The sequence below is a fragment of the Corythoichthys intestinalis genome, chromosome 4, assembly GCF_030265065.1.
Source record: "Corythoichthys intestinalis isolate RoL2023-P3 chromosome 4, ASM3026506v1, whole genome shotgun sequence".
Lineage (NCBI taxonomy): Eukaryota > Metazoa > Chordata > Actinopteri > Syngnathiformes > Syngnathidae > Corythoichthys > Corythoichthys intestinalis.
This window is the reverse complement of record NC_080398.1, coordinates 20,290,920-20,310,742: the sequence shown is the minus strand read 5'-3', so window position 1 is coordinate 20,310,742 and position 19,823 is coordinate 20,290,920. Positions and strand designations below refer to the sequence as shown.

The window sequence follows — 19,823 nt, the reverse complement described above, 5'->3', positions numbered from 1 at the left end:
ATTTCAATTCAAATCATCTCTAAAATATGCCATATTTTTCCGTAAATTATTGTTGGAATGGAAAGATAAGACACAAGACGGATATATACATTCAACATACTGTACATAAGTACTGTGTTTGTTTATTATAACAATAAATCCACAAGATGGCATTAACAATATTAACATTCTTTCTGTTAAAGGGATCCACGGATAGAAAGACTTGTAGTTCTTAAAAGATAAATGTTAATACAAGTTATAGTAATTTTATATTAAAACCCCTCTTAATGTTTTCGTTTTAATAAAATTTGTAAAAATTTCAATCAAAAAAATAAACTAGTAGCTCGCCATTGTTGATGTCGCCGAGCGGTGACGTCACATTTAAAAAAAAAAAAAAAACTGTGTCTTTAACTATGTAAGGTAGTGATTGAAATACACCACAAGGTGGTGGCTAGTTATAAATTACTTAGAAATCAAGCCAATGAGTGTGTTTTGTCCCCTGGCTGACGCCGCAGTTCCCTGTTTACTGGGTCCATCCATTTCATTGTACTTCAAGGCCATTTGAGTGCTGGCTTCAAAACGTACGAGACTGTTGATATTTTGTATAATGCGACTAAATATTGCCATCCAGTGTACTTGTTGAGCTATACGAAATGTCTGAATAGAGTTTGACCAAAGTCTGAGTAGGTTTTATGTGTATTTTGCATAGCTATTTTGATTGGAAAAGCTAGTTCTCTTTGTATTGTTGTTTAACTGTGTGAGAATAGGGCCTCATTAATACAGATTGAAGTGCTTTTCTTTTTGTGAACGTTCTTTTTTTGAGAGATAGGAATATTATTTTTGTTGTGCTTTCACTAAATGATACTCATATTTGTTGTGAAGGAGTTGCCGAAGCTTATGCCAATAAATGGCACGGTCCAATGAACGGCTGTGTCCACTCGCCTTTCTCTACCTCTTAGCTCTCAATGGGCAAAAAAACGGCTTCATTGTAATCTGTTTGAGGCAATGCATGAGCGCGTCATTCCGCGCATGCGTTAAATGCGCCAGATATTTTAACGTGATTACTTTGAAAATTTAATTACCGCCCGTTAACGCGATAAATTTGACATCACTTTTTTCAAGATAAGAAAACAAATCTTACTGTGTCACAATGGTAAGTCGGGGTGGGGGGCACAGCCTGTCATGTGTGACACCCAGATACTGCTACGATGCAAGTTAACTACACGTATAATGTCACACATTGTGAACATCTGACGGAAACTATTTTCGTCTTGTTCTTGTCTCGTCAGACGAAAACTGGCATTAATATCGCTATGTCTTAGTCCCCCAAAACACGTTTTTAGCCCGTTATTGTCTCGTCGTCATCACGAAAAAATTGTTCGCTGACAAAATATTTTCTTTAAAGTCATTATTGACGAAAACAACACTGCATTGAAGGAATATTTTGACACAAATCTGCAAAGAATTTGAATACAAAAGCATGTGTTTTAGGCTGATTGAGAACTCTAAATTATAATTGTCCACATGAGTTTTAATCATATTCGTCTTGTCTTTTGATAAATTAGCAACAAGTCCAGTACTAGGGATAGGCTCCGGCTCACCCAATTGTGCCCCTAATGAGGACAAATGCAATACAAAACGAATGGAAGGATGTTGGTAAAGTAGATTGCACAAGCTTCACAGTGATGGACTTTGCAGGTTCCAGTGTTGATGGCTTTTTAAAAACAAGGCTTGTTTTGATAAGTGTGAGAGAGACTCCCCTAGGGGGAACCCGAAATTAACAGCCTCGCTAGTCATTTTCTCCTCAGGCGCCGTTGACTCACAGAACAACCACATCCTAATCCTGGCATGAAGTCGTCGACACGGACCGCTGCGCGTATGCTTTACTCTCTGTATGAAAACATTGGAAAGCTAAACTGACACTTGGTGGAGCGTGGGAGCGCTGCCACTGGGCCCAAATATGATCATTTGGATCACAATCTTTACTGATGCGAGGGGAAATCCTTGATACACGTCAATGTATCATCAAATCTGACTACGAATAAATGGATTTTAATAAAGAGTGAGCTAAACTTGAAGCTTTGGGTGGGCATAATCATGAGCCATTCTACTGAAACCAGACAGTTGTCAAAATGAGATACGATGCCCCCTGGAGGCAATCTGAGGAAATTTTATAAATGATTTATGAATAAAGTCTCACCTCAGAAACATTTACTTGATGGTTGGCACTCTAAAGATTTATTGGATTGTACCGTATCGGCCGGAATATAAGACGGCCCTGATTATAAGACGACCCCCTCTTTTTCAAGTTTGAAAAAAGACTTTTTGAACACCAAATTAATTTTTATACAGAAAATAATTACAGTACATCTGAAACAAATGATTATAACAATGTATTTGAGAAAAAAAGCATGTTATTTTGCCGCATTCAAATCTTAATATCTGAACATTTAAATATGTAAACTAAAGTGTAATCACATTCGTAAATGGATGGCTTCTGGTTTTTGAAATGTAGATAAAATAATCTATTGTGATAAAACAACAAAATTGCAATAACTGCATTAACCATCAAAGTGAAGTCTAACTGTAAGTGTAGTCTTGAAACAAATCTGAATAAGGAAAAACATTGCAATAAAATAATGCAAACTGGTTAAACTTGAGAGTAGCTGAGATCTGTCAGGACAGAACATTGCTTCAATGATATCTGGCGCCATCTAGCGTCGTGAATGGGTATAATGCCTACGCCACGAATATAAGAGGACCCCCAATTTTTCAAGTCTTATTTCAATGCAAAAAACACTGACTTATATTCGGGCCAATACAGTACTTATGTAAGCAGACCTATCATAGGTGTTGGGAATACAGCTACAAATAATACCCCACAGTTGACAGCTTTCAAGCACTTTAAGCAGATTTCAAATAACAGCATCTAAATGCGATGGTACCAAAATGTCTGCTTTAAAGTCTGAAGTTTGTTAAGATGTCTGTTTCTTTGAAAAAAGATGATTGCAAATGACTTGAAAAACAAAATATTTCACCTTCTTTAGCCATTTGTTCCATATTTCATGAAAATATGAAAATATTTTTTCTATTCTGCATCCATCCACACAAGCCTGAATTTACACTGCACGGTATAAGTAACAAAATTCCATTTTTATACTTTCAATTGGCACAAATCTGTAATGCAGTGTGCACCAGAAATAGAAAAAAACACGAAGTCTAATTATCTTCAGATCAAAATTAGGCCTCTTGCAAATGCCAATAAAAATGAACTGATTATACATCAGATATGTGCCAACGTGAGTGTAATGCAAAAAAACAGATTAGCTATGGCACGTCAAAGCCAGTTTGACGTCATCAGAATATACACACCTAAGTTAGCTCAGACACCCCAAAGCAACACAACCAAAATCTAAATTACCAGTACATATGAGCATTTCCTATTAAGTTTGGTTTAAATCTGAAAATTAAGAGTCGTTTTCATTGCAAATGAACATTTGCAGAGAGAAGAGTTATGTGGACAAAACTGTCTTTTATAACAATAAGAGTTAGACTCGGGTAATTCCAACTAAAAGCTATTGTTTGTAACCTTCAAAATATATATACAAAATGCATTATTGTTTTATTATTCAATGTGAACGCTTGTCTTGTCCTACTTGAAATGTAAATGGAAATACAGACCAAAAATTGAACAGAATCAGAATCTCTTGTCTGCATGCCTCCCCCTCTCAATTGCACAAACGTGTCTTGAGTGGCACCAGACTACAGGGGCAGGTGTATTTTTACTCCTGCTATCTAATAAGTGGAGACGTGACTGTTTAAATTGAACAACTTGTCACCTGCACTTTGTCTGCAACAGAAACACACTGACTCCTAAGACCCCACCTCTCAACACCTATTCTGGTGCTCCCTTCGTACATCCTCCTCTGCAGCCTATGCGACCTCCAGAGTCTTCCCTCTCACTGCACAATGTCTTAACCTCTTTTCCTTCCAACAGCAACTCTTGACTTTCATTATTCTTCGAGTGTGCGGAGATCTCCCATCCATGCATTTCCTATACCATTTATCCTTTTTGAGCTGGAATCTTAATGTTGCCCTTGAAAGGATTATAGCTGTTTCATTTGAAATGTCATTAAAGTGCCTGTGACGCAAAAAAAATCATGTTTATTTCATATTACACAGGGTATTTTATGCTCTTGAATGAAATGGGCCGTTTGGATATGTGCGGAAGTGATCGATATAGTTATTAATTTTTTTTAAATCCCGCACTACAAAAATGAGAGACGTCCGGCCACGGTCTCGGTTTAAGGAAGAAGGCGAATGTGACATCAGTGGACTAATCATTTTCACAATTCACCCATTACTATCTTATGCAGTAGGACTGCGGATTCAGCTGATTTTGTGGATTAATTCGTATATTTTTTGCGTTACGACAGCCCAATGTGCTACAGGCTTTTTTTTGCTACACCAGGGAGAGTGGTGTAAGGCTTTTTGGATTTCCAAAAGATTGTTCACTGCCAAGAATGGGCAAAACAAGTAGAGCTGAAACGAATACTTGAGCAACTCGAGTAACTCGGGTTTAAAAACTGATCCGAGTAATTTTATTCACCTCGAGGAATCGTTTAATTTTGCCAGCTCTAAGCATCACGTTTCGCACGGACTACTTTTAATGCGGGACAACGCGCTGACGTCACGTGCATAGAGGAAGAAGCAATTAAAAAATAAAATAAAGAAATAAATAAAAACGTACTGCGGCCGATAGCCGCTACAAAGTACGCCGACGTTGCTAAAAACTACGCCCGCATGATGCTAGTGTGGTAGCAGGTAGTGTCCGATGCGTCTCATAGTTATCGCATGCATTTAGGACTAGATGCGAAATGACAGACTCGGCCGTGTCTGGGCAGCGTTAGTAAACAAAACACTAGACTTCTCAGCGCTAATAAATATAACGTTACTGTCACTCGCTCACGTAACGTTAGCCCTTCGGAGGGCTAGGTTTCTATTGATTATGACCACTGTCGATGCGTAGCTAACGTGTCTTACATACAGGCTTTATTTAATCTGTAAAAAACACAGCGCTGTAGAGTGATGAGGGTGTAAAATTAAAACATAATAAAGCTAACTGTCAGTTTTAGCTCAGTAGTCATTGCTGAATAAAACACCAAGTAGCACTGGTCCCCAATATGCTCCAATACAGCAGGTATTATACATTTATTTTGAACACTGCAAAAACTCAAAATCCTATCCGTACTTACAGTTTAGACTAACTTAAAACTTAATTAGAACTTAAAAATAGCTTGACACAAATCTAAATTCAATTTTCTCATGTATATCTATAATTGCTCTTTACCTAAAAAAAAAAAAAAAAAATGTTTCATCCGATTACTCGATTAATCGATAGAATTTTCAGTCGATTACTCGATTACTAAAATATTTGATAGCTGCAGCCTTTAAAACAAGTCCGACAATCTAGAGAGACCATTGGACGGATGATGAAAGGAGTAAGCTACGTATATAATGTTATGTCAAATACTGGGATCATGGCAAACGTTTTAATAAGGAGGTGGTTTGCATTTCATGGGTGACAATGCTCCCTGTGCACTGAGAAGGCCACTCGGCCGACGAACGGCGGCTTGTCGCACACTATGGGTGTGCCCGCCTATAGAGCACCATTGTGTAGACTTCTACCCCCCTCAGTCCTCTTCGTGTGGCCGCCTTTACAGTGCTATACTCAGCTTGGACTCGGGCAGCCACGCAGTCCGACGTCGGCCAGTTTGTCCACCGAGAATGCGCTATTTTCAGGGTTCATTCCCCTCTGTGTCCCCAGCAAAAAGCACTTCCTCCCTGCTGGGGCCGCAGCAGAATGACGAGCCGAAACTTGCTCGCCGCCGGGGGCTGGCCGATCGGTGAGGACAATCGCCCCCGCCGCCGTGTATGACATTAGTCGAGGTAGTTTTGTTTGATTTTTTTGTTTTCGAAAGGCGGGAAAGAGACTTGGAAGAGGCATTCGGTTCGAGTTAGCATACTGTTCTGTTTATGCTCTTTCCTCCGTCGCCAAAGCAAGGAAATGACAAAAGTCGTACTAACTTCGATGACATAGAATACCGTAGGGAGGTTTAAGAAGTCGGCAGATTAGACCATTATGCAGTAATTTAGCCCTGTGGTACTGAATAAATGCATTTTTAATATTTCATATTCTATTTAGCGCAAGACTGCTATGTGGCATGACCATACAATTTATTTAGCAATTGGGGGAAAAATACTTAGATAAAATGAAACTATTGGAGTAGAGAGATTAAAACAACGATAACATTTTGGTGCTCTCTGTTGCATCTTCCTCATTCTGAATCTTAACTCCCCAATGGGCTGAATTCTAAATCAGCTGAAATCGTTACTCTGCCGACGTCATCACCCAAATGGAGACGCTAGAGCGCTATAATGACAGGCGGAACTAAACGTCAGATTAAAAGACTCATTTCTCGTCATCCGCACTTTGCCAAATTGTTGTATAAAGTCGAATCGTCTCAAAATAGGATTTTAATTCACATAATAATGCTATTGAAGATTTGTTTTATGGTGTCACAGGCACTTTAAAATCTTTTCTGAGTTACCATGGAAGATAAGATTTTTTTTTAAACTGTAGACTGTCTGATGGTAGTGACATCCCTATGCACCCTTACTCACTCTACCCCCCTCTCCAACCAGGGTTTGCCATAGTGGTAGTTGAGCGTGCTGACTACTGAGCCAATAACCCAGTGTACCTTCAGCTGTCGGCACAGTTCTCATGGAGTAGTTTTCCTGAACTTTTAAAAGCACAGCACTTGCTATAACTGGTATACATTAGGTCAGTAGTCTTCATGCTTCACTGCCAACTAGGCATGTGCCGATTAACCGGTTTCAACGTGTACCGTGATATGAAAATGTCACGGTTTCAAAACCGCAAACATTTTCCGTCATACCGTCCCTAAGGTATTAGCTATTTTTTATGGAACATAAATTCAGGGAGAAATCCCTCGCTTTCAGCAGCAAGGCTCAACGCTCCCCCACCGGTTGTTGCTCAGTGTCAGTGAGTCAGATGTGTGACACGATGGCTGGAGGAGGTGAAACTCCTGAACTTTTCCCCCTATCGAAGAAAACATAATCGCTGGTATGGGAATACGTCGGCTACAGAAAAGGTACAGACGGCCGTGGCTTAGAGGAGGAAGCCCAACCGACATGTAAAACATCTTTGCGAAGGGTTAAAGGTTATTAAACAATATCATGAATGTTTCCCACCAGCTACAAAAGTTAACTCCAGTGTGTTTAGTGTGTCTAGCGGGGGTAAAACATGTTTTTTTCTCTCTCTAGCAACTGTGTGTGTTGAGAAGGAGTGTGTGTATAATGTAAACATGATACAAGTCATACACACGTGCCTATTATGGAAAATAATTCAATTATTTTTGTTCTGATGATAATAATGTTAAACTGTGGCTGTGGGCTTACGTTCACCTAAAGGACTGCAATAATTCTATTTTTATTTCGAATACATATATATTTTTAATTTAACTTAACATTATACTTATGTTCCAATTAGCTGGTAGGTTTTGAAAAATAAAAATCCTGTTCAATGGAAAAAAGTTTTTCTTTTCAACCCAGATTTCTCAAAGTAACATTTTAGAGCTGTAATTGCAATACAGTGATTCCCTGAAACCGTGATATTTTGGCTTAAGGTTATCATACCGTAGGAATCTCATACCGGCACATGCCTACTGCCAACATGTCACTGTGGGTTCAAATCCTGGTGAAATAAAGGGTGAATGAGAAAAGGAGCACAGTGATACATCCATTATCAAGTTTTTTAGAGTGTCAAAAAAATAGACTACCCTAAAATGTATGTTTACGAAAGAACTACTCCATTTTTATGTGTATTTTAACGTTTCCCCATTTTTAAACAGTAAAATTCTGGCAACTACAGCTGGTGTTATTTTACCATGATTTGTACTTTATCTTCTTAACTGCAGCACTTGCAGTCAGTATTTGTACTCGATTTTCTAAGAACTGATTTGTGTACGTGTGTTTCCATACCTGAAGTCGCTATAGGGGTGTATGATCCAAGCTCCGGCAGACTTGAGTCGCTCCTGTTCCAAAGCGACAGCCTTGTGGGATCCAAACATGCGCAGGCTAAATTTGTTGACCCCGGGCTGCAGCATGGCTCCGAACTGCCTCTGAATGAAAGTGCTCTGGTTGGACTGGCTGTAATCCTCTCCATCCAGCCCTAAGCCGAACCCGCCCAGCGCGGAGGGTCCGAGCGTCTCGGGCGTCCCTGCTGCCGTGGTGTTGCAAGCGGTGGTAGTGGTGGTCTCCGGGCCAGTTGCCACCACCATCACCCCTGTACCTGTAGACGAAGAGGTGGAGGCAAGGGCGGCGCGGGAGGGGATGAAACCCACCGAGCGGGGTGGCGGATGAGCGAGAGGCACCGGGGTGGTCGGCGTGCCAGCTGTGCGAAAGGGGAGGCCCGAGCTCATGATAGAAAGGCGACGACCGCGCCCCCCTGAGGGGGCGGTGTCCCCCCCAAAAGAAGCCTTCTCACCCTCCAGGGATGCCTGGGACAGCCTGTAACCCGGTGAAGGGAGGCTGCCCTTGCTGCGTCTCTTTGACTCCCCTCCATTACGATAGGGGAGGGTGTCACCCCCGGACCCTCCGGCACTACTGGGTGTCCCCACACCTCCTGCCACCCCATCCATTAGTAAGGAGGATCAATACGTTTCGAGTTCCGCTGCAGACAAATTAGAGATGCTAATCTGCTTCCTAAATACTCTCCAGATGCCCTTGAGCAAGGCACCCACCCCTCCCCCCTGGCTCAAGAGGTGCAGCACAGTTTGCACAGCCCTTTCACTCAGACATCTCTTCTTGCTGTCCTGCATGTGTGTGATCTGAGTCTCTTCCAGCACACATATCACAGCAGAGCGTGAGTTGAATTTCTTGAAGAGGTTATAATGAATACACGCACAAAAATGAAAAAGTCATTGTGGAGGCTGACTGTCCTTGGGGGGCATAATAAATCTCCATTTCCAATCCTGGCATCGAGTGACGTTTGTCCTCACAAATGTTTTTACTCTCCTTCCTCGTCCTTGAAAGCTCCGCAAGAGGCCCTCCCTCGCCTCTCCACAGCCGCCCTCATCGCTCCGACGCCGGTCACATTGGCACCGAATCCCCGGTCTCCAGAGACGGAAGTGGTGATGATAATGGATCGCTCTCCTGTTTACAAAATGTGAGCCACTCTTCCACGCACGACCTAGGGTGGTCGGGGGGACATCAAGGCGAGTGACAAGGGCGTTTGATCCGCTGTCAGGGGAGGGTCGTCGCTGGGCAAAGAGGGGCGCACTAAATTAGGCTCCCACTCGGAGACGCGCCACCCCAAATTGAATCTCCAAGGAAGGCATGGAGACGTTCATGGGTGGGGTGGGGGGAAAATGACGACGATCACGTTGATGGTGACGGAGGAGTGAAAACGCGAACCCACCAGACAGCTCGTGCTCCATCCGGGCTCAGTGGTATCCGAACACGGTCACCTTCTCCCCGACATCAGCCACGCGCGCTCTTCACTCGCGACCCTGTGTGACATGTGTCCACGCGGACGCGCGCTAAAGATCATAAAGATGAAGACGGCGTGCTCTTCTTTTGAATGGTGTTTTCTGTCTACTCGAACAAGAAAAAAAGAACAACTTGTTGAGCGATCCAAGTGTCGGCTCTCCTTCCTTCCAAGACTGTTGGCGGTGTGACGTCACGCTTGGATTTCACTTCTCCCCACGAGGTCGCTGCCTCGCGCGCCCAGCATGTTAAATTAACTACTGTCCATTCATCTCCATGAACACGTCTACGCAAAGTTATTTATTTATTTTTAGTTATTTTTTTTATTGAAGGTGAAATTTGAATTGCCATGACGTTCTAGTCGACATCATCCAGACGCATGCACGCTCTCCCTGGCCGGTTGTGCGTCATCCCTGCTCGCCCTTCCGAGGGTTCGCGTGACCCTGAGCTAGGATGAAAACCAATTTCCACAAATTACTTAAATGTGTGTTAGAGAGATGTCTATTTGGTAAGGAGGGAGCTATTTAAAAATTGGAATACAGTACAGTATAATAATGAGTACTAACCCGCTATAAGGCAGCCCAGATTGCAGAATGACATTGATCAAACGTTGATTTTCTATCAAAATCATCAGTATGGTTGACATCGAAATTTTCGACGTCAAGTGACGTTGAAACAACGTTGTTCTATGGGATGTCAGGCGATGGTTGGTTTAACACTGTTTTATAGTTGATGAGCTAATATTGACAAATAGTTGGTTTTTGATTGACCGGGAAATATGATTGGGTATCTGGGTAGTCACTTCCGAGATAGCAGACCGACGTTGAAAAGATGTTGGATCAATATTCCGCTGTCGATCTTATATCATTGAATCAACGTCACTTATGCACCCTCAATTAATGTCGTTTCCACGTTGAAATCCTGACAAAACCTAAACATCATTTCAATTATTAATAATATTGGAACAACGCTGAATCAATGTTATGTTTTCGACCAAAACGCCTGCTCATCCATATTTCAATGACTTTTCAATCATATTTCCCAGTCAATCCTTAATCAACTATTTGTCAACATTAGTTCATCAACTATAAAACAATGTTTAACCAACCATCGCCTTACATACAATAGAACAATGTTGTTTCAACGTCACTCGACGTAAAAAATTTCAATGTCAACCATACTGATGATTTTGAAAGAAAATCAACGTTTATTCAATGTCGGTGTGCTATCTGGGTATGTTTTAACATAAGTAAAAAAAGAAAACTTCACATTTTAAGAAATTTAGGCCACCCCCTAAAAATGTGATGCCCACATATTTGGATGCAAGGTCTACACATATATAAAAATGACAAATAAAAAAATATAGATAATAAAAATGTTAAAAGAAAAAAAAATAGTACTTTTTTTTTTTTTATGTGCCTGGCCATTCTCTACTAATTGTCAGCATATTCCATCACACTCATACGCGGAGTTCAAGGGGGGGGTTCAGGCCCCCTGGTGGCCGAAAACTGTCATTGCATGTAACTGACTTTTCAATATATGATTTTAAAATTAAGAGTTTTCCGTTAAAATATTGTCTATAAAAGTTGCAAAGCGAAAAGAGAAACAACAAAAATGAATGAAATGAACAAAAACATTTTTATAATGGGTCAAAACTATTTTTTGAACGGATCACGTGACTAGCACCTTAGACGTGCATTGGACGTCATTTGTTTTGCTAAGCAAAATACACCCTAGGACCAAAGAAGCAAGATGGATATACGTATTTTTTCAAACCTAAGCTTTCAAAAGCGTCCATAACAACTGAGCAAGAACCAAGGATTGAAAATGTGGACCATTAAATGCCAGAGAGCACCGCCGAAATGGTGAGCTGCATTTCAATTTGTCCCACTAAAGACGTTAATTGTACATAAGAGCCACCGCCGGTGTCTTGCCAATGTAGTTACCCCCATCAAAAATTGTATCCCCTGGCTGCGGGAGCGCACAAACACATTAGTTATGAGTTATATCGACTTAAAAAATTAATTGAAGACAGAAAAGAAAGACAGTTATATATTTTGGACGTTTATTAAACTGGAGAAACTCCATACAGGACTTGAATTGCAGTGATAACAGTGACAGGTCAGTGTTAAACAGTAAAACTTTGCCCTTTTTTTTTTTACACTCAGTACATATGTTACGTTAAACTACAGAAAAAAAAGTTTTTTTTTAATGGATGGGCCACGTTTTAAAACCTCGTAGATAACGACATCACCAAAACACGGAAATCAAGCAAATCGGCGCAGCGCAGTGGCTCCGCCCAGGGAATACCATTTTTGAAGGGGGTAACTACATTGGCACGACACCGGCGGCCGTACCATATTCAGTGGATGACGATCTGGGCGAAAAGTATAGCTGTCTTAAGCAGCCTAATTTAGAATTCCTGTCAAGAATGATGGGAAACAAAAAACGTTAATTTTCAACTTATTATAAATATTCTTGTAAGTTTTTAAAAAAAAATTATTGTTGACACTGCATTTCGGGGACATCAACATGTTGTGCCCCCCGTGCGCCAAAAGTCAAACTCTGCCTATGATCACACTTATGCATCACAAAGACAGTGTTGCTTCTTAATGCATCACAAAGAACAACTGAGAACAAAAACAGGACAGTTATCGGCGTGTATATAAGGCATAGACACATAGCATTCAGTGTCAGGTTGTCAGCCTACTCCTGCATGTTCACTGTCCATTACCTCTTGACCTGATTGTTTTCTTTGCATGCCACCATCAATAAAGTCCTGTGTTCGCAATATGCAACCTGGTTCCTCCGTCTCGAACCGGAAACAATAAAAATGAATAAAAACAGAAAGACACTGTGGTTATGACCCCAGTAACACTCTAAAGCAGTTGTTCTTAACCTGGGTTCTATCCAACCCCAGTGATTCCGTGAGTAAGTCTAAGTGAGTAGGTAAAGGTAAAGAAATGCGCAGTCTTATTTTGTATGCTGATTAAATCCAGGCAAAGTGGCTTTTTAGACCAGTTTTTGGACTGGTGTGCTCCCAATTTACAGGCTTAAAATTTCTTTTAACTGCTAGTATTTGATCTGATGGGAGGAGGAACTGGTTTGCTCAGTGGAAGCTTGACTCGCACTTGGTATGAGGGAATATGACAGACCAATGGGCAGCGTGGTCTCAAATTTTGACCTGTTTATAAAACATGAAAATAAGAATTCTGAATGGGTATTTACTAAATTAATATCTTGCTTGCTCTAATATATCAGTTTTGAATTTGAAAAAGATTGCTTTATTATCTGATTCCAGAAGGTTTGGTCAATCCAGAACCACTGCCTCGCACTTGGTATGAGGAAATACGACAGACTAATGGGCAGCGTGGTCTCAAATTTTGACCTGTTTATAAAACATGCTGTCAAAATAAGAATTTTGAATGGGTATTGGCTAAATTATTATCTTGCTAGCTCTAATATATCAGTTTTGAATTTGAAAAAGACTGCTTTATTATCTGATTCCATGGGTTCGACGAATCCACATGCAGACCGTGGGGGTTCAGTACCTTTAGCAAGGTTAAGAACCACTGCTCTAAAGTTTGTTTGTTTTCTCCCTAGTATCCACTTAATTGCCTGTCATTGACAACCAGAGATTAATTCATTTAAAAGACAGGCTGTGAATGCTCATGTTTCAGTGCCACTGGCGGCATTAGATGTCCAATCCATTTCGACTGCGAGAGGCTGGCTGCAATCATTTGCTGCCAGCCTCTCTAAGTCAAAATCGATAGGAAATCTGGCGCCATCGAGTTAAATGAGTGGGAGGACAGGCTGTGAATGCTCATGTTTTAATGCCACTGACTGCACTAGACGTCCAATCAATTTCGACTGGGAAAGGTTAATTGGCAGCAATCATTAGCTGCCAGCCTCTCCCGACATGGATAGGATATCTGCCACCATCAATGGCAGCCAATGAGTTTAAATGAGTGCCCTATAAATGGTTAAAGGTGACCTTGCATGTAATTCCATTTTTTCATCATGGTTTCATACATAAAATAGGTCAAATTGAGTGAGTGCCCTGATCAGGTGTGCTGAAAGTCACTCATAGCAGGGGGTGCTGAGGACCTTTTTTAGGTTTTTCCCCATCCAAAAACAGCAGTTTCGGTCCAAATTTATCATGCGCGTGTGTTTTCTCCATTTAAAGGCGTGCACAATGGCAGTACACACGGATAGTTTATGCAGGCTACTACTACTACAAATACACAGTTCTATTTTACCTACAGTATGTGTTGGAGTTTTTGTATTGTAAATAAAAGAGCCCATGTATTATAATGCAAATCCCTACAAGTAGATGGTGCAATGACACAAGAACACATTTGAAAACTAAAAGGGCCGATAAACCTCAGTTTAACACCCCCATTTCACAACACTAAAATAAATTGCACACGAAAATCCAACAGCAACAACAAACAATATTATGGCTACAATGAAATCATGTCTTATTTGAAGACAACAAAGGACAAACATCTTCATTTTCGACCTCAAATAAAACTTTAGAATATGTCGCTGCTTTTGAAAAGAAAAAACTCGCTAATTCGTTTTTGTGCCCTGTTAACACCTCCTCTGTCAACAGTTTACTTTTCCGTTTTCCGATAGCACCTTATGCAATATGACCTGGTAGCAAGCAAGGTGTGAGTGTCAGGTGGTGTTATAAATCAAAAAAGATTAAAAAATGTTTCAACATACGTATATATTTAATCCCGAAAGTTAAATGTGCTATTGTATCAATATGTTTTATATATATACATTTTTAACAAAACCCCCCCAAAAAAATCTACTGAATATTTTTTTTTCTCCCCAAAACTAGGAGGTGCTGTTGCACCCTCGGCATTGACCCAAAATGAACGAAATTTTAAACCAGGAATTTTATAATGAAAAATCGCTTTGAATGGAACCGTTTCAAAACTGAACCATGACATCAAATATTGGAGTTATACGAATCCAGCAAATGGAAGATTTGTACCTGTGCTTTATTTGTTGTTAAAAAACGATATCAAGTAGCAGCCCGTTGTTGTAGTGGATTTGGCAGTTTGACTCCAGGCTCTGGCTACGCGACTGTAAGCAAATACAGTGCCTTGCAAAAGTATTCGGCCCTCTTGAACCTTGCAACCTTTCGCCACATTTCAGGCTTCAAACATAAAGATATAAAATTTTAATTTTTTGTCAAGAATCAACAACAAGTGGGACACCATCGTGAAGTGGAACAAAATTTATTGGATAATTTAAACTTTTTTAACAAATAAAAAACTGAAAAGTGGGGGGTGCAATATTATTCGGCCCCCTTGCGTTAATACTTTGTAGCGCCACCTTTTGCTCCAATTACAGCTGCAAGTCGCTTGGGGTATGTTTCTATCAGTTTTGCACATCGAGAGACTGACATTCTTGTCCATTCTTCCTTGCAAAACAGCTCGAGCTCAGTGAGGTTGGATGGAGAGTGTTTGTGAACAGCAGTCTTCAGCTCTTTCCACAGATTCTCGATTGGATTCAGGTCTGGACTTTGACTTGGCCATTCTAACACCTGGATACGTTTATTTTTGAACCATTCCATTGTAGATTTGGCTTTATGTTTTGGATCATTGTCCTGTTGGAAGATAAATCTCCGTCCCAGTCTCAGGTCTTATGCAGATACCAACAGGTTTTCTTCCAGAATGTTCCTGTATTTGGCTGCATCCATCTTCCCGTCAATTTGAACCATCTTCCCTGTCCCTGCTGAAGAAAAGCAGGCCCAAACCGTGATGCTGCCACCACCATGTTTGACAGTGGGGATGGTGTGTTCAGGGTGATGAGCTGTGTTGCTTTTACGCCAAACATATCGTTTTGCATTGTGGCCAAAAAGTTCAATTTTGGTTTCATCTGACCAGAGCACCTTCTTCCACATGTTTGGTGTGTCTCCCAGGTGGCTTGTGGCAAACTTTAAACGAGACTTTTTATGGATATCTTTGAGAAATGGCTTTCTTCTTGCCACTCTTCCATAAAGGCCAGATTTGTGCAGTGTACGGCTGATTGTTGTCCTATGGACGGACTCTCCCACCTCAGCTGTAGATCTCTGCAGTTCATCCAGAGTGATCATGGGCCTCTTGGCTGCATCTCTGATCAGTTTTCTCCTTGTTTGAGAAGAAAGTTTCGAAGGACGGCCGGATCTTGGTAGATTTGCAGTGGTCTGATGCTCCTTCCATTTCAATATGATGGCTTGCACAGTGCTCCTTGAGATGTTTAAAGCTTGGGAAATCTTTTTGTATCCAAATCCGGCTTTAAACTTCTTCACAACAGTATCTCGGACCTACCTGGTGTGTTCCTTGGTTTTCATAATGCTCTCTGCACTTTAAACAGAACCCTGAGACTATCACAGAGCAGGTGCATTTATACGGAGACTTGATTACAAACAGGTGGATTCTATTTATCATCATCGGTCATTTAGGACAACATTGGATCATTCAGAGATCCTCACTGAACTCCTGGAGTGAGTTTGCTGCACTGAAAGTAAAGGGGCCGAATAATATTGCACGCCCCACTTTTCAGTTTTTTATTTGTTAAAAAAGTTTAAATTATCCAATAAATGTTGTTCCACTTCACGATTGTGTCCCACTTGTTGTAGATTCTTGACAAAAAAATTAAATTTCATATCTTTATGTTTGAAGCCTGAAATGTGGCAAAAGGTTGCAAGATTCAAGGGGGCCGAATACTTTTGCAAGGCACTGTATGTTGTTTTAGCCATTCACAAATGTTTTATAGCTGCTTTGGAGAATTAAAACAGCTGTTCACATTTTAGAAGCATCCTAGAACGCAACAAAATCTTAGCATTAGACACTTTTTTCTGCATCACAAGATGCAAATTTTGTAGTTTTTGAAAAAGCAGCCTCATTTTGTGAAACGTGCCTAAACAGGTACTCCCCTGTTTACGAACGAGTGCTGGTGATGTTACTCAGATTTCAGTGTAAATCAGAATTAGCCCTTTTAATACCTCTAAACACCCTCTAAATAACAAAAAAATCAACAGCGTCATCTATCAGTTAAGTGTAAATAAATTGTTACTTTGCTATCAAAAGCTCTATTTGCCTTGTTGTTTTTGTTACTTTGTAAAAGGAAAACATCATTCAGATGTTTGTGATGCAACTAAAGCAAAAAATAGCTGTGTTAAAGTCAAAGTTATGTTTGAAATGTATGCTTTCACAAAAAGCTTAATTTCTCTGTTTTGCATCAGAAATTGGAAAATTGCTCAAACTAAGCTATTTTCTAACGCTGATTTTTAAAGAATGGAAAAAGATATGAACTTACTTTTTTTTCCTGCTGGAAGAAAAGAGTCTAATCTTTCTTTTGGTGGGTTCCATGTTTATATAGAAATAGAACAGAATTTTCTGTGAGCCTTGCAAAATCAGTCAAAATCCAGTAAAACGGCCGGGAGCGAAGGGCCTTGCTCCGGTGAAAATGGCTGGGAGTGAATGAGTCTTCCCATGTCGAGATGGCAGAAGATGCGGTATTTCCAAATCGCGTTTTTTGTGAGTGATATCACTTGATAAACTTGAAAACGGAAGTCGCTTGCAGAAATGCGGAAGTACCTCGGAAACCTGTCTATAAACAGTACAAAAGGGGTTATATACAGCCGTCGCCTCTGAAAACTTCACAAGCAACAAATAAGCGCGCAGCTTGTCACCTCTGTCACTTGTCTGCTCTGCGTTTGAGTGTGTGGGGTGGGCGTGCGGAAGTACTACCTTCTCTAAGCTTCCCGCGCCAAAAAGCAAGCATCACAAAACAAAAGTCAACATTTAAAAAAAAAAAAAAAAAAAAAAACGACGAGACTCAGGCGTCGTAGTCAGGGACTACCTGTTGTTTGTTGCCGATTACCAAGGAATGTACACGCAACCTTTTTTTTGTAGTGAGAGAAGAGCGTCTAATCTTTGCTAGTTACTGTGCATAATCATATAACACAATATTTTGTAGCTTTGAAAAATTAGTCAAAATGCTCAAAACCGGCACTAGGATTGCTGAAAATGGCTGGCAGTGAATGAGTTCATTGTGGAAAAACCACATAATATGTTTCCGTCAACCGAATGATGCAATGACGGAAAAATGTCATGAATGGAATACAGCTTTCAAATAGCGAGTCAAAACATCACAGCATGTCAAACCAATTTCCAGATAGCATGCGAATATGTTATTACGGGGTGATTAAATCAGAGCAATTTGATTAGATAGCTTTTTTTGGTCAAATAGCATTACCTCTCCTTATGTGAATTGAATTACAATGCCAAATTAGATAATGTTTGAATAAGTATTGTCAAAAATGTATAAATGTTGCACTACTTCAGTGATTATAATGACTTTGAAAGATGTAAAATCCACCCAATACATCTAAATGTTTGAGAAGGCTGTCTTGGGCGCAGTGAATAAAATCATGCGCCATAAAAGACTGTGTAATGACTTTATGACGGAACAGCGTGCAGCTGCGGGCATCTGGGTCATCTCAGTGGACAAAAGACCACAAGTCATCTCTCTCTTATCTGTTCTCGTAAAAATAAACAAAAGAACTGCTCTACTGAAGAGCAAATCTGTGATTGGAATAAAATGGCAAGTCCATAAAGAGCACCTATAATGATATGGTGCAGCTGAATTCATTTTATCAATCACACGCAGACAATGTGGGAGAAAATCTTCAAGTTTTATTTCTTTTACACGGAGTCATCGCTTTTAAAACATACATGTAACATGCATGAGTGGGAATATTAGCAACCTTAAAACAGGACACTGGTGTGAAATGCAATAGTATACATTGATCCCTCGCTACTTTGCGCTTCAAACTTTGCGCCCTCAGTCCATTGCGGATTTTTTTTTTTCCAAATAAAATAAATGAAGTACTTTCCAGAGCTATCCCGATCCGATCGCGCTGTCTCTCACTGTCGATCCTGCTGCTTTTCTTGGTCAGGCAGTGCACTGGAGTTCCTTATTAAAGTTAACGATGATTGACAGACGTTAAGGTTTGATCTTGCCAGAGACGCTTGGAAGTCAAAACTTCATGCGTCAATCATCATTTAACTTGTTAAACAGTTGCTGTGGCAACTCATTGTGTGTGAGTGAGCAACTTGAGCAGATTTGAGTGGACTCACTCATTGAAGCATTTAATAAAGACATGCAATTTTCTACTTCATTCTTGTTTAAAAATAATTGGTGGGAAAGTAACATGTTTAAAACACTTATTACATTTACATTGCTTAGAAACCATATATAGCGGAAAACACAGACAAGGCTGAAAAAGCAGTTTCTGCTCTTGCACCCCTCTTTAAAATAAAACGCTGTATTTTAAGTCAAAATGACTGTTGTGTTTGATAGAACAATATGTCTATGTGCTGCCATAGCAGTTTCATGGCGCAATATGCCCCCGGAGAATGTTTTAATTTGTCTATTTTACCCTAGGGACACCCGTTTACAGACACCGCGCGACCGCTTTTGTTTCAACCCAGCCAGAAAAACAATTATATTAATTATTCAAGATGTCTTTCATTTTTAGCTTAAAATCTTTAATTGGTGTCTAATATTTAGTTTTTTAAAAAATTATAAAATTTTTCACTCGCAAATTTTAAACTTTTAAACAAATTATGTCACAATGAAAAAAATAGTGTCCGTAAATAGGTCACGGATAATTACCTCATAACTATCGCTTAATTGTATTTTTTTGTTACTGTCACATTCTTCCCGATATTTTAGATGATAAATAATCAATCCAAACAAAGAAAAATTGGGGGGGAAAAACATTTAAAACAGTAAATATTTGAAAAACAAACTCTCGACGACTCCTTGATGTCTGCGATTTCTGCATTGCGATCCTTGTTATATTACTGTGTTTCACCCATAAAATCCCCCCTACACGGTGTTTTTGGATCGAAACAAGGTAAGTACGCGATAATATCTCGTTGAAATCATGGTGTCTTAAATTACGCTCTCTCTCATGGTCTCACCTCGAGTTAGGATTTTTAAAAAATATATTAAATGCCCTCCTGTTCAAAATTTTTCTTCCCCCAGAAACTTTAGATTTTAAGCTTTCCAGCGATGTATTACACATGCATATAGGACAATTTTGAAACTTGGCCCAATTGGGGGTCTCAGAGCGGAAATTCAAGTCACCTGAGTGTTTTCCGCCATACAGTGCCCTGACATTTGACATCAAATAATGTGTGTCAAAATTATTAGAACCCCTGGTGTTAATACTTTGTACAACCCCCTTTTGCCAACAAAACAAG

The 19,823-nt window shown here is 40.1% G+C and overlaps 2 protein-coding genes across 5 annotated transcripts in view; both read right to left on the bottom strand.

Annotated features, from left to right (window-relative positions):
* LOC130915369 (potassium/sodium hyperpolarization-activated cyclic nucleotide-gated channel 3) overlaps nucleotides 1-17,352 on the bottom strand; it is a 65,428-nt gene extending 48,076 nt beyond the window's left edge. Inside the window, exons 1-2 of one of the 2 annotated variants that reach the window (XM_057835339.1) lie at nucleotides 17,243-17,352; nucleotides 16,867-17,160 (exon numbers count right to left, since the gene is read on the bottom strand). In XM_057835339.1, the coding sequence (XP_057691322.1) occupies nucleotides 16,867-16,919 (53 nt within the window). In that variant the 5' untranslated portion in view covers nucleotides 16,920-17,160; nucleotides 17,243-17,352. Of the gene's footprint in view, nucleotides 1-8,043; nucleotides 10,110-16,866; nucleotides 17,161-17,242 lie in introns of those variants that run through there. The other variant, XM_057835338.1, reaches the window with a different exon arrangement.
* Nucleotides 17,353-18,114: 762 nt separating this feature from the next.
* pklr (pyruvate kinase L/R) overlaps nucleotides 18,115-19,823 on the bottom strand; it is a 69,358-nt gene continuing 67,649 nt past the window's right edge. For all 3 annotated transcript variants that reach the window (XM_057835340.1, XM_057835342.1, XM_057835341.1), the window contains exon 12: nucleotides 18,115-18,528. In XM_057835340.1, the coding sequence (XP_057691323.1) occupies nucleotides 18,242-18,528 (287 nt within the window). In that variant the 3' untranslated portion in view covers nucleotides 18,115-18,241. The remainder of the gene's footprint in view (nucleotides 18,529-19,823) is intronic.